Source organism: Arachis stenosperma, chromosome 3 (genome assembly GCF_014773155.1).
Source record: "Arachis stenosperma cultivar V10309 chromosome 3, arast.V10309.gnm1.PFL2, whole genome shotgun sequence".
Taxonomy (NCBI): domain Eukaryota; kingdom Viridiplantae; phylum Streptophyta; class Magnoliopsida; order Fabales; family Fabaceae; genus Arachis; species Arachis stenosperma.
This window is the reverse complement of record NC_080379.1, coordinates 168,745,166-168,760,638: the sequence shown is the minus strand read 5'-3', so window position 1 is coordinate 168,760,638 and position 15,473 is coordinate 168,745,166. Positions and strand designations below refer to the sequence as shown.

At 34.3% G+C, this 15,473-nt stretch overlaps 1 protein-coding gene across 2 annotated transcripts; it reads right to left on the bottom strand.

The window, feature by feature from the left end:
* Positions 1 to 615: 615 nt before the first annotated feature.
* Positions 616 to 13,486, bottom strand: LOC130969754 (uncharacterized). 2 transcript variants are annotated; one of them, XM_057895627.1, is made up of 15 exons: positions 13,451 to 13,486; positions 12,323 to 12,511; positions 11,518 to 12,066; positions 9,964 to 11,166; positions 9,482 to 9,809; positions 8,887 to 9,139; positions 8,589 to 8,805; positions 8,126 to 8,478; positions 7,522 to 8,049; positions 5,575 to 6,769; positions 5,144 to 5,497; positions 4,593 to 4,830; positions 1,490 to 4,098; positions 1,229 to 1,383; positions 616 to 1,108 (listed from the first exon to the last, which is right to left on the bottom strand). In XM_057895627.1, the coding sequence occupies exons 2-15, from the start codon at positions 12,449 to 12,451 to the stop codon at positions 787 to 789; spliced, it is 8,433 nt and encodes a 2,810-aa protein (XP_057751610.1). In that variant the 5' UTR covers positions 12,452 to 12,511; positions 13,451 to 13,486; the 3' UTR covers positions 616 to 786. The 2 variants fall into 2 exon arrangements, with proteins under 2 accessions (XP_057751610.1, XP_057751609.1); XM_057895626.1 differs by lacking the exon at positions 13,451 to 13,486 and adding an exon at positions 12,608 to 12,685.
* Positions 13,487 to 15,473: the final 1,987 nt, after the last annotated feature.

Below are 15,473 nucleotides of genomic sequence, written 5' to 3'. Positions count from 1 at the left end.
TACATGCGACAAAAATATGTCAACAATTTGCGATTGTTTCGTGTGTTCATCAATATGTGGAAATTAAATGCGATTTGGTAACTGTTAAGTCGATATGTGATTTGGTATATTTTACAACAGCCATTTTACATGAACTATTATATTAGTATTAGTAAACTTCTGTTCAAATGAAATAACTACATGAAGATGTATTAGTCGATGTTGTATTATAAGAGTTTATAATGAAGACTAACTTTAGGTTTATCTAAAGAAATTGTTAGAAGAGCTGTGTTTTTCTGATCGAAGATTCTCACAACTGAATTCAAGCGTTAGAGAAGCTACGAAGGATATTTTGTTTATTTTTCGGACAAAGATTGAATCTTGATTAACAAATTCCAAAATACAAAGAACACAATGGTTAAGCATACGGGATAAGGTTTCTGCAAATTTCACATTTAAAATCTGAATTAGCGTTTGTTGTGCATTTGGTTGTCGTGTGAGCAGTGTAGGTGTGTTTAAAATGAGGGAACAAACGGCTTTCATTAAGCAATCTATCACAGCTGCAATCAGCAGATGTGTGATGGCCAAGAAATGCAGGAGCCGAATCTTGGATTTGGGGAAATTACTGGTTAAAGGTTTATTTACAGCAAAGGATATACACAATCAGAACAAACAAAACCAGACAGTTCAAGCATATTTAATTACTACATCTATGTCTACACAAAAGCTGAGAAGCATAATTAATTACTACATCTATGTCTACACAAAAGCTGACAACAGTTCTCATCAAGGGAAGTAAGTGCACTTTCACTTCCCTTTTCTGCCTCCCTTCTTTTTCTTAGAATTGTTTTTCTTCCCTTTTCCATTCCCCTTGGTATTTCCGGATCCTGAATTGATGTTGACTGGAGAATTCTTGGACATTTTGTCTTTTGATTCCTCCAGAGCACTTTGCCCGTGGTCATGATTGTCCAATGCTGCTGTGCTCGCTTCTGAAGCCACACCATAGTCAACAACAACTTTCCTCTCGCACAGCAGAAACAGCTGATCCAGGATATGTGATACTTTCGGTTGTCTTGAAAGAATTTTCTTAGAAAGTTCACCAATAACCGGAAGTTGGTTCTTCAAATCACTGAAGGAGAAGATGATCACAAAGTTCCGGCAGAAAGTTAAAAATACTTCTATAACTTACTGATTTGATAGTACAAGTCCAAAATAAAATTCAATAAGAGAGAATATTTCTGTAACTTACGTTGCAATCAATGATGAAGAAAGCTGCTTCAGTTCATCAAGCAAGCTCAACACTTCTCCCATTTCATTTTTGTTTTCAAGGTTTACAGGGTTTTTCGGTAAGCTTCCCCATATTGAAGAAATTAGCAGCTCAATGCAAGGGTCAAGGAAATTCTCCTGAAGAGTGTGAAAGGTGGGAAGCACATAATTATTTTTCAAAGATATAAGGCCCATCTTAGATTCTAAACACAAACACACGAAAACAATGAAGGAAGAAGCATACCTGTATCAGGATGGAATAATGCGAAACCTTAACCATACATGATTCATCTACAGCCAACTGTAACTTCTCCAACACATCCCAGAAGCTGAGAACATTCATAGACTCATTAGGTCTAATTCCCCCACTGTTCGATGGCTGATCCGAAACAACAGAACTTCTATTTGGGAGATCTGAACAATTTGTTGAAGGAAACACATTAGATTTTGCGTCAGAAGCTTCTGTTATAACTGCTGCAGTATCATCTACTTGTTTTGGAAGCAATACTTTTAACATGAGCTCTTGTTTCTGGCATGTCATTAAATCAATAATGGTAGCATCTGGGGACACAAATTTTGAAGCATTCTTTCGTAAATTGACAATTACCAAGGGATCGTCAATCACTTTAAATGCCTCAGCATATACTTTCAAGCCCAGGCTATTCTTTCCTTTGCGAAGAACATCAAGAAATTCCCGAGGCAGGTGTGCACATTGAGCAGACACGCTGCTGTTCTTCCGGAACAAATCATGAAGTAAATCTAGATAGAGCCCAGAGCTGAGATGAAGCAAACATAGTAAGACAACCAATCTTAGAACAAACAATGGATAATAATGTTCCACATTCATGTTTGATTTTCTAATCCACTTTTTGACTGTAATTGGTTCACTAAGAAGCACACGGATGACTTTGTAAATGAACCTATGGACATCTTCAACAATTTGTGGTACACCATCCTTTGAACTCAAATCTTTAGGGGAGTTTCCTTCCTGGTAAATGAGCCATTCAACCAAAGATGACTTTGTGGCAACAACCAAACCCCTCCAACGGGATGCCAAGAGAAAAAGGTGTTCAGTGAGATATATAAAACAACCGGGAGAAATATAGTCAATTTCAATCTCCCAATCGACATGGTAAGTATACCGCACAGCTTCATAAAACTTACGCATGTGAAGCAGCTCTTCACTTGCTTCATTGAACTTCGAAGATTCCTTTGTTGAATTCTTATACAAGCTCTTAATGAATTCTTGCCAAGGTAGATTACCTTCCCATTTTGTCCCAATTTCCACAAATAGTTCCCTATTAAATTTAGGTGTACCAAGAATCATAACTACCACTCTTCCAATTTGACCATAAGTCAACCTATATTGTTTAAGGTTCTCAAAGACCACCTTTTCGACCAAATCCCGATAAGTCCCAGTTTCCTTAAGAGAAAACATGTCTTTTGTTAGTAACTTCCCATTTAGAAGAGCTATATAACGCGGAAAATCATCAATTGGATATCTGGAAAATTTCTCCAATGTTTTCATGCTACCATGGCTGCAGCTAAAACACTTGGATTTGCACAGAAAATTCGCAACATCATAGATAAGCATCAAACACCTGAGTTGACAAAATTCTGAAATAACCTTGTTAACTGAATATTTGTAAAGTGCATCAAGGTTGTGCAAGACAACCATGCCAACAGAAAATAGCTCTGAACACCAATAACTCTCTGCTGCAGAGACTAAAGCATGAACATCAACAGATACTAGCCTCCCATTCTTCTTCAGAAATTTGTCACCCATTTTTATCACCCAATTAGCATCAGGGACAAGTAGAAGGTACATGTCATTCTGTTTTTGAACACCCAAATAATCCAATGCAAACAATCCATAGCTGTTATGCTGCTGAATTTCTTGGCATTTGAAACTTGGAAGATAGTCCAATACACGGAGAATGTTATCCTTCCAACTTGTCCAACAGTAAAACAAAGTCTCCACAGAAAGCTGATTCTTCACAATCAGTCCTTCCACAGAATCATCAAACACATTATTTTTCCAGAAATACTTTGAGGTGTTCATCTGAAAATGTACATCCAAAAGTTTCCACAAACACAATATTTCACCTCTGATACTTCCATGCATTCGAGAAGATTTTAAATGAATCATTATCTTGAAGATATTACTATCCTCACATGATAATATTTCAGCCTCAGTAGAAGCACGCTCATGAAAGCTGCTAGATGTTTCCTTAGCAAATGACAAGGCTCTATTCAAAAGCTCGACCTTCTCTGCAAACTGTTTCAAGGGCCATCCTTTGCTCCCCGAAGACCAAAGAGAATTTGCAACAACGTAGAAAAGAATACGTTCATAAGCTTCAACAAACTTACAAGCTTTGGCTAGCAAATCAGCCTCACACAAAATGTCACCCATCATCTTAGCAATGTCTGCTGCCTCCACAAAGTTTCCTAATTCCTCTTCCAACAAGAGGAGCTCATTAAGTAAACTTAACGAACGTAAGAACTCACGTTTCGATTCAATGGAATCGAAAGCTCGAACAAATTTCATCATGGATCTAGTATCTTTACGATCATAATAATGACGAGCACAACTTTCAAGAAACTTTTGCTCCATTGTGTATAGTTCATGACTTCTAGCCATAATGGGGCCAGCAGACTCATTATGCTTCCAATGCTGAATGTAGTATAAGCCAAGGTCAAAAAGCCCTCCTTTTGCACAAACAGTCAAACAATCTGAGAAAAACTTGCCTTTAGCATACACTTGAGCTGCCATTTCACAACATCCAGCTAGATAAAAACAATCTCCTGCTCTTTTAAAATCAGGCTCCTCACACTTCTCCAAATAAAGCTTCCCTAATAGCAAAAGAAAATAAATCTTCTAAGTAGAGAAGTTTACAAATCTTAAAGTGATCATATACATTTTCAAGATATATAAATATTCTAATATATTAAAAATGAAACAGAAAGTAAAATAATGGAAGGATTAAGATATTTTATGATCCAAAATATTGTTACTATCTTGATATGAATGGAAGAGCTTGGTTTATGATGAATCACACAACAATGCATGTTTAATAGGGGACATAGAAATGTCAAATATGATACTGCTGTTAGATATTAACTGTTAGTGCTACCGTAGAAGAGCTTATATTTATGGGTTTCAACTTGTTCTGTTTTTAAATGTGTTTAATTCAGCAACCTGGGTAACTTAGCCCAACAGGCCTAGTCATTAATTTCTTATGTCAAATCAGAAAATCTTCAAAACAAGAAAAGAGAGAAAAAATGTGGAGAAGTAACTAATAACAGATGATAAGCATAGATATAGAAGCTAAACTTCAAATTTATACCAGCTTTTTCATGATCCCCCAAATCTGAAAAACATTGAGCTGCAATATCAATCATTCCTATTCCTTCAAAAATTTCAGCAGCTTGCCTAAGAATTTCGTGCGCATCCTCAGGATTCAAATCACGCAAACGGTTTGCAGTTGCCCTAAGACCAGCAGCCTTAGACTTTTTCTCCCAGTAGGAGTCCCCTGCTCTTTCAAAACACATTGTTGCCATCTCATAGTTATTTTGATTATAGAGCTGCAAAGGAAGAATCATAATGATATAATCTTGGTTTGGAAACAGAATTGTCAAACAAAATGGTTCGCAAAGATTTTCTCTATGGTTCACATATTATAGACCTATATGTGAGAACTGTGATATACCATGAGAGCATTTAATAGCTATACAGATATTACTTCTATATGGCTAAACAAATTATAATGAACTACCATGACATGACACCAATAAATAATGAGTCAATCTAAATTCAAAAGTAGTATACTGCATAACGGATATGTTAATTCTTTTTTAAGGAAACACACTGAAAATAATGCTTGAGAACAAAAAGAACCTTTATGCCACGCGACTTCCATTCTTCTGGACTGCTTGCAACTTTCATTGCTTGAGCAAGTGAATCATCCAATTCTTTGAACTGGACAAGACATTTCTTTTTCCAATAGTCAAACATGGGTCTCGAGAATTCTTCTGTATTCTCACAAATCCACAATCTCTGCCTTGTACGGGTTATGGCCACATACAGCTGCTTGAGTTCAGAACACAGAATATTGTGTTTTGATTCATTAAAACTTGGATAAGCCTTAAGTTCTTTAGGCTCCAACATATCTTGTTCCTTCATATATTCATATACCACCCTCCATTGATTTTTCAAGGGCGAAGTGCCAAAAAAGTTGTAGAGCAATACATCCTGGAAAATAGCACAAAAGACCATTAAAAAGATATAACATAGCATAAATAAACTAAATGGGATAGTTATGAGATAACCTGAAATTCTAGGCCTTTGCACTCCAAAATGGTTAATACAAGTGCCTGTTTCCCCACATAATCCAGAACTTCCCTTCGAACAAAATCATCTCGTACCAAAATTACTTGTTCAGCTCCAAAACCAACAATTTTTCCTGTCATATGTCCACTATTTCCAAATATAGTTACAATTGCATTTTCTTTATTTCCACATTCAAGAACAACAGGAGCTTCACCAAATATCAAACTGGTTTCCGGCTTCAAGACATCAATAGAATAAGGGAAAAAGCGAAAAAGAAGCTCAATGGTACTTTGGGATAACTTCAGCACTCCAGCATGGGTGCGAAAATTCTGGTTCAATAAGAAAATATCTGAAATTTTCTCTCTCTCTTTTCCATAATTGTATGTGTTTCTCCTTGACTCTAACACAAACTTTTTGTAGAAGAGAGATTTTATATCCTGGAACCTAAAATCAATTCCCCTTGCTATAGTTTGTGCTGTATCTCCAGAAAAAACAAACCCCTCTTCTACATTTTGGCACACATATCTAAACAAAGCAATTTGACTCATTGTTAGATCTTGCACCTCATCAATATATACAAAATGCATTTCATCACCCTCATATCTTTTACTTCTGAGTCGACGATGCAGGTCTACTACAATATCAGCCATATCAAACTCTCCTTTATCTAGCTTCAGTTTTTCATAACTCAGATAAACATCATATATCATCTCTCTTTTCTGTTTAGTTAAGCTTGAAGCACGATTTTCAGACAGCAGGAGATAATCGTTTCGGCTTAGCTTACCCTCACCAGGCTCCATAGCTTGGATACCACCTTTTATATGTGATATGATTTCAATGAATACTCTAGAGCAATCAAGCTTCTTAGTGTGTTGGAGATTGAAATGAGGCCAATATAATGCAGCAAACCTATCATACGTCACCTCCTTATTTCTTATGAAGGTCTCTAAAGCAACAGAACTGACACCAAGATTTTGACTATTAGAATCAAGGTTACTGAATCTTCCAAAAAAGGAATTCCCCAAAGTTCCATCAAGCATCAGTAAAAACTTCTGAAATGTTATGACAAGTGGGTAAGCATCTGCAGGCAAATCAATAAAAGAATCTGCAATATTCTTGAATTGCAATGCATTAACATCAATATCTTCATCCATAGGATTCCTCTCAACAGAAACATTGCCACCACATATAGATCTGTTAGCACAATGTCTGATAATATTAGTTATAAACCAAATCATGCACAAAATATGTGACACAGATGAAATTTAAGAAACTTACAAAACACATGAAGACCAAATTAACTTAAATGACTTTGACATGCTAGACTCATAATGAGGACAACGAATTAAGGAGCTAAGAGAGTGTGAACTTATGACAAAGTTTCTTAGAAAGGCAAAACTAAGAAACTTTACATGCAATTCACTACAAAGCAGCAAATATGTTTCTTCTATGGTTCATGAAAACAGAAGTTGGAACACACTGGCAATATATTTTATCATATCCAAACTGAAAGGGTTGACAGTTGGCATATTTCCTATTTTGACTGGAGCAGAAAGCGAACTATTTTTCTTTGAATACATCTGTCAAGTTGAAAAATATTTGCTTCTAAACAGTTTCTAAACAAATATGCATGAAAAAAAATGTAGCTATACTTAAATTATAAACTTAAATCCATTTGAAACTCCAGATTTAACCACTAGGGACTATATTTCCTCCATTAATACAACAAATGGAAGCTGTGTCTGGAATCAACAAGATAACATTTTTTTTAAAACTATCACATTTCCAAAGTTTCAATGCATAAAATGTTACGAAGATAAACATGGATGGATAACAATATGATGGACTTCAAAACAGATAACAACAAACATAGTACGCATATTTCAAATAAAAAAAATGTTTAGCCTGCCATTCATCTGAGATGATGAATCAAAGAAGTTACACACCTTTTTAGACGAACAACGTGATATTTTACTGCTTGACATAACTTGGGGCTCACTGTTACAAATAACTGACGTAATACAGGCCTGTCATTGACAGAAGAACTCTCTTTGTAATCCTGATTCAAACAAGGAACTGCTGAACTAGTAGTTGAATATGCTGCTTCAACAGACTTGTGGTGCAAGTCCTCCTTTTGAAATAACTTCATGGTCAGAACAGTGGTTTTTCCAGTACCAGAGCGACCAAGCACAAATGTGCTTTTAGGAAAGAGGATTATCTCTCGTTCCTCGTCTGTTACTTCAAACGGAAGATCCAATTCATTGTTGTCACAGTCAGAAAGCAAGTGGTTGACCACAACCAAGGATAGAGAGTAGAATTTCATCAACAAAAGACTCTCTTCAACGTTTGAATTCTCAATATAAAGTCTTTGATCACCTTGAGGACCTAATTCTGCATCATTTACACTAGTATCAAGATTCTTAAATCTGATGATCTCAATTGACTTTTCCCAGCTCATTGGAATCTCAATTTTCCTGCAAAAGCAAAACACATGACATCAGCTAGCCATAATAGCATAGGTACAATAAAATGCAAACTTGACATACTTACCCCTCAAAATATTTCTCATTGCAACGACTAACAAAATCATCACTATAGCTTCCAAATATGTTATCAAGGCGTCTCACTAGTTTAGGGATATCCTCTGGAGGCAGTACATCCCATATCTTTAAAACTTGCATATACCTTGATTCCTTTTCTATGTCCGTTGAACAAACGACATAGAGACCTTCAACCTTGAATTGCTTCAACATCTGCGATGAATTCCCACAAAGCACATCCACTTTCATCCTTTTGGGTCTCCACCCACTGGAAAGTTTAAGTAAGAGGCTTATAACAGACTTTTTGGTTCGCTTTGATCGCAGTTTTTTAAATGATTTGAGGAAGTTATCACTGAAAAGAACCTGCAAAACAATGGAAGAATGGCCGTGGTTAATCAAAGGTTAAGTAGATGCTGAGGATATCAAAGCCAGAAATAATAAGTCAAAACCACAAGATTGAGAATCACAAATACCTTCCATATGGAATTTCTGAAAAGGAGACTATCAGCATTCAGCAAATCATCAAATTGATCAAGTTCTTTCCTGACATCCCAAATAGTTTTTGCCAATTCTTCATTTTCATCAGCATCAAAGAAACATTGACGCTTTTTAGCATCAAGCACCAAAGCTTTCCAAACATTATCTTGACTTGTTAAGGCTCTTTCATTCCCCAATATCCATAGACAGTGTCTGTTGGATATCAAAGCAACATTACAATTTCAGACAAAAGGGCAATGCAAATTTAAAATAATAATAGATATTAAGTTCTACCTAGCCCTTGTAAGAGCAACATTAGTCCTCTGAGGAGAAGAAATAAACTGGAGAGTGCCTCCATTGGTTCTAACTGTTGATAATATAATAATGTCTTGCTCTCCACCTTGGAAGCCATCAATTGTTTTCACATTCACATAAAACCCATCATGCTTGTTATACTTCTGTCCAAGCATATCCTGAATTGCAACAACTTGAGCAGCATATGGAGACACTATACCTATACTAACATTCTCCTTCGAGTCGAGCCAACCTGCATACCAAGAAAAGGTAGCAGTACATATTCAAATAAAGGGAAGATTTTTTATTGTTTATTTTGAAGGAAAGAAACGCTAACAAAGTAGTTACTTTTTAAACAGATTTATGTATCTTGTATGTTTCCCAAATTACCATACTGTTTTCTTTAGGCTATTTGTAATTGTATAATTTAAACACTGAAATGGGACACACAATGACATAACAAAGTCTTAAACTCCAAAAATAATTTTTTTGTTACTGACTATTAAATAATAAAATGCAATAATATTATAAATTACTACTGAGAATTCAAAAAAGGAAAAAGAGGACAGAGACAGGAGGAGAGACAACCACAAACCTTGGAAACAATTTTTAAGTATCTTCATCACAATTGCCACCTCAACCATATTTTTTCTGCTGCGTCCAGCATCATCAAATTCTTCTCTGCCACCAACTATGTTTATGAAAGAGTAAGGACTAAACATTGACCCTGGTAGATACTTCTTTCTATAGTTCTTTCTCCCCACATTCAGAGCATCGAGAATTTGGTTTAAATAGAAGTGTGTATTTGGAAAGTAACTTATAGCTGGATGCATCCTATACTGTATATTGAGAAAGTGATTTTGATGACCCAATGAGCTCAGCCTCCCAAATAAGCTTCTTCCAAAACCAGCTTCATAAGAAATCTTCAAGAGAACAGTGACAATCATAAATATTAATTTGTGATGGAAATTCTAGGATATAGATGGTGGATTGCAGGGGCCAGAGATATAAAATTGACCAAATTAAAGTATTAAACATTTATATAATGTGCATGAAAGCAAAGAAGCATTCATGTACCTTACTTTCAACCATTGCTGGAAGCTGGCATTCATCTCCAACAAGAATGGCATGATTTATGCTTTGAAGTAGCAAAGGAATTGTTGATTCACATTCCTTTAGCTGTGCAGCCTCATCAATGACCAAAATGTTTAGTGGCTCCATGGCAACAGAATGTAGCTTAGAAGAACTAGAAGCAGTGGAAAATATTATTGAGGAAGTCCGGAAACAGAACTCTCTAATTGATGTTTCGATTGAAAAATTTGGCAAGTTGAGTACATCAAGAGCACTTTTAAGGGTTCTTAAAGAAGACAAGCATTCAGTTCTGTTCTTGTACAATAAGCTTTCGTCACGCATAAATGGCCCAGAAGAACTGTGGCACATGTCTGAAGGTGACAAAATCTCTTCCAACACTTCACTGTTGATATTATTTTGAAACAGCAAATCTTCAAACGAATCAAGTAACTCAATAAGGCAGCCCAAGTTTTCCAAGTTATACTCCAAAATGTAACTTCTGGCAACATGAGTACATAAGATGGAAATACGGTTTCTGAGTGCTGTTGCCAAAGAAAGAAACCTTTCTCTCATAAACTCAAGAAACGATTTCTGTATCCCCTCACTACAATCTGATGAGTTTCCATCTTTTGTTTCATCAGTAGACTTATCATCAACGTGCCCTTGCTCCTTGAACAACTCATTCTCAAGAAATATATGATAACTTGAAACACAATTTTCAAGAAAGTCAATCATTGAAGCGAAACAATATTTCCAATCAGCACATGTAAGGAGCTGCTTGACCCGATAATCCAAATATATATCTTCAATGTCTGCACCAACTTTGAGCCGCTCATGATTCCCAAACAAGAGCATATCTCCTAATGACCAGAACACATCATCAGATTTTCCATCAAAGGATTCTCTCACGATACTTAAGAAACGTGATGCCACTTCTTTAATGGCAATATTTGTTGGGGCACAGACAAGAATCCTAAAGTTCATTTTCCATAGAGCAAAAAGAAGTGTTCCCAAAGTCTTGGTTTTCCCAGTTCCTGGGGGACCCCAAATGAGATCCACAGTAGCATTATGATTGCAGTGAGAGGAAGAAAGGCATGCACAAATTGCCTTATATTGGGACTCATTCAGCTCAGATAATAAACTTTCATATGTTGTGTCATTTCTTAGATCATCAATCTCTGAAGAGCAGTAGTCACAAATTTCCTCAACCTGTATTGCATCACACATCCATAAGTTGTTGCAATAATCAGATAGTAAAATAAACTTTATTTAGAGATGAAATATAGTTACATAACAATTAATAAGAAAATGTTATTTACATTTTTGTAATTATAAAAAAGAATTACATTTTCACAAACAATTAAGTTAATTGGCATGAATCTTCTCATATATCAATAGCAAAACAACATTACACTATTTGACTCATACACAATCAGCAATAGATCTTTAAAAATGTTATGAGTGTTTTGACATTAACAACTTATCTTTTTCCTACATTATATATTCCTATAAATAGAAAACAATGCGAACAAAGCCATTACATGAAACTAAATGTCTTACCACATCACTAGCACATAAAATTTTCTTGATCAGATTTGAATTCCGGGACATGTGCAATGCTTTCCATATTCTTCTGTTGGGGATTATATTCGTCAGAAACACCATAAACAAAGATTTTTCCCTTAACTCATCAACGTCAATGTCTTTAGATGCAGTAAACTTAAAAGAAGATACAATATCAGTGTCTTCCTCAAGTTCCTGCTCCGGTATACCAGCAGACAATACGAAGGTCCACATCCTTCCAACCCTTTGTAAATCATTTGCAGTCTCCGGTTTAAAATCAGCCAGAAGAAAAACATCTCCAGACAACGTTTTGTATAGCTCTTTTCCATGACCGGAGAACCTGTTTTTCCAAATGCCAGTCTTAACACCATAGAGTTTCTTATCAGTTGAATATAACTCCTTAAGAGAGATTACTTCTGCAAAAGGTGCACTGGACAAGATTTCCATACTTGAGCATAGCTGTGTTCTGGTTTCTTCTAACAAGGGGTACACATATGACCCAAAATAATGTTCAATGGAGCTAAATCTCATATCAATTTGTTTCACCTGTAACGTGTAAACAGCAAAGAGAATAACTCAAAATGGATCCGCACGTAACATGTTTAGCATGACAAGAATGCAAACTCTTGAATTAAAATACAAATTTTGACATTCTGATGCCAATAACATATTACCAACACTGCAACACAAGTAATGATAGTGGATACAAAAAAGATAAATCAAACCTTGTATCACTTATGAATAATAATAATAATAATTAAAAAAAATAAAAATAGTAATTTTGTAATATTGAAATCTTAACCTTGTCCCTGTAAAGATCTTCATTGAAAATGTTTTCAAGGGACCATGAAAACACAGTGTCCATAAAGCCATGATCACTATAATCAATGGCCTTCTTTCTTCTTGAACTCCAATTCAACATGTCTCCCATGCAACGAGGTATTTCAGTAGCGCATAGAGTGCTGAATGCTTGATCAAAAACACAAAGACCCTTCAAAATGCAAAGCCATTAGAGTGAGTAAAAATAAGCAAAAGAAAATGGTTTTCTTAGCTAGAAAGGAAAGGCAAGAAAAAAAAATCCTCGTACAATTATTTTCTCTCGTACATGCACTAAGGACACCCCATTATCATGTTTTGATGAGCATGAGTGCCTTTAAGCTCAAAGAGAAAAAGGAGTAAAGAACAATAAAAGATTATCCAAAAGTTAGTTTCTTCACAACATTAAAAGTAATTTTTTTTTCTACAGAAAAACAGTGAGAATAGAATTAGAAAGTAGTAATAAATTATTAATAATTATTTAAAACTTATCATCAGCAACACAAATATAAAGTATTTTCCTATTTGAGTCTTTTACCCATTCCAAAAAGAAACAAGAAATTTTTTGAAAGAGGGAGAAAATTGATTGAAAGTGTAATGTTGATTGTGTTCTGTTGTTTTTAATAACTGGTCAGTTCGGGGGTGGTTCCTTACTCAGCACGCTCATGGAGTGACTCTTGACTTTCTTTTTTTTTTTTTGGTGATGGACTCTTGACTTACTTTGACCAATGTCATCGTCATCTCTTTCTCTTCTCTTCCATACTTTTTCGAGCATTAATGGGCCCGAGCCCAAAAATAGCCCTACATAGTCTTTACCCAGAAAATATAGATAAAAACCATGTCTCATGAACAAAAAAAAAAAGATTTTGAATGTGGAATTTCCTTATCAATCTGTCTTCTGATGCTGAGTATGGTTTTTCACCGGATCAGTCAAAAGATTAATTTATTGTGTTACTGAGTTTCATTTAAAAATTTATTATTGACCAATGAATTATTATATTTATAAGACGAAATTCAAACCTTTTACACTTATTTAAATGATCTAATGAACTAACTACTAAACTTACCCAATTTAATTCTTCTAATGTTGATTATGATCAAGCAAGCAACTCACCAGAATTTGTTGGAGTTGATATATTCTTTTCCTTTTCTCTTTCTTTGTTTCTTGCGTTGTATCCAGAAAATGGAAGACATTGTTGCTCTTTTCTTGTGCTTTATCATCATTTCGAACAAAGTTATGTAGGTATATTTATAGGTATTATTCCGCATTATTTTTATGCCGTCGTTCTTTTTACTTTATCAAAGTGTCAAATTTTCTGTTTTAAATATTTTCTTTTTTTATAATAAAAAATTTAGATTAATAGTCAAATTAATTTCTAAAAGATAACTTATTTTTTAAATCAGTCTTTTAAATAGTATAAGTTCACTCAATTAGTATTTTTGTAAACAATTGATAATATAAAAAATTATTTCATATCATACATGACATCTAACATATCTAATTAGACAATAACATGTGGCTCTCGAATTTTCAAAATTCTCAACCCAAAGCGGCCCAAAATATAGTTTTTCGCTAGTTTAGTAACTGATGACGGGGAATTCTTTCTGACACAGTAAAGGTGCTTGATGATGCAGTGCCTGTGCAGTAGAAGTGCTTGTTTTACTGAACTTTCGAAAAAATTTGATTTCTTCACGAAAAAATTTTATTGTTAGTAGAAATAGTTACCTAAGTACCTAATAAATTTAAAAGGCTCAATGTTGCTTCATCTTCGAAGGTCGGCATTTTCATCATTGCAAAATTGTGGATGCAGCCAGGAGAACCAACCGGCCTAATTGGACTCCACTTTTTCTTTCTATCTCATTTATTCTCTTTAATTGCAATTCTGTCTTTTATGAAAAATTTTAAAATTATCCTTTTTGTCTGTAGTCCTTTAAATCCGTTTTTTCATCAATGAAAAATCTACCTTGGACCAAAAAATATAATAAAGAAACATAAATATATTTATCCTTAAATTCAATTTTATTCTTATTATTGTTGATGATAACGATGATAATGACTATAATAAATGAAATTTAAAAAATTTAAAGGAGAAAAAATCATAATAAAATATATCTTAACTTTCTAATAAAATATTAACTACATATATTTTATATGTCATTATACGTAACATAGCTTTTCAAAATTCGTGTCAAAATAAATAGTTAATATGTATAACCGATTTATCGTATTTATGCCTTTTATGCTAATTCACATAGGGATAACCAAATACAAATTACACACATTTTAAGAACATCACAAAAAAATATTTTAATATAAATGATTAAAATACATTAAATATATTAAAAACTTTAAAAGAATATTATTACACTCTTAAAATGTATTATTAAATTATAAGTGAGTTAAAAAAGATTTATATATAAGCAATTGAGATTTTATTAGTTTTCCTACATTACTTTTTTTGTGAAAGAGTTATCCTACATTTGTAGTCTATGTTTTTATCTTATTGTAAGTTCATTTCTATTTTGGCGAAAATTAGGCCGTTACAGTTTGAACATCAAAAAAAAAAAAAAAAAGATTCTTGGCATAATGATTTCTATTCAATTATTTTCTAATCCTACCCTGATACAAACCATACTCCATAATGGGTTTATGAGTTAATTCTTCCTAACAGAACATGAAATCAAGCAATAATTCAAACTATTTTAAGGCAAGACGTAGCTGCAGCAATTTTCAATACTAGATTACAGGAAGTAGATGATAAAATTACTTGAATGTTGGAAAAAGAAGAAACTTACTCAGTAGCCTCTAGATACAAAAGGACTTTCTAACTCTATCAATTCCTAGTAGAGTATCTGCCAGAACAATGCAAAGAAAGAGCATTATGGAGTAAACTATAGAAAATAAACTATCAACCGAAAATCACGAATTGTTTATGAAAAATTTTGTACAAATAACTCCCTGTCACGGAGAGGTTGAATTCTCGAATCCCTTCCATTAATCCGCTTTGCCCACAATGCAATCAAATAGAAGAGACAACTTACCATTGTCTTTGGGAACATCTAAATTCTATTGAAGTCTGGATCGTAGCAAGTAGCAACTCCACCATGTCCAACCCAAAGAGAAAAGTTTTTGAAAT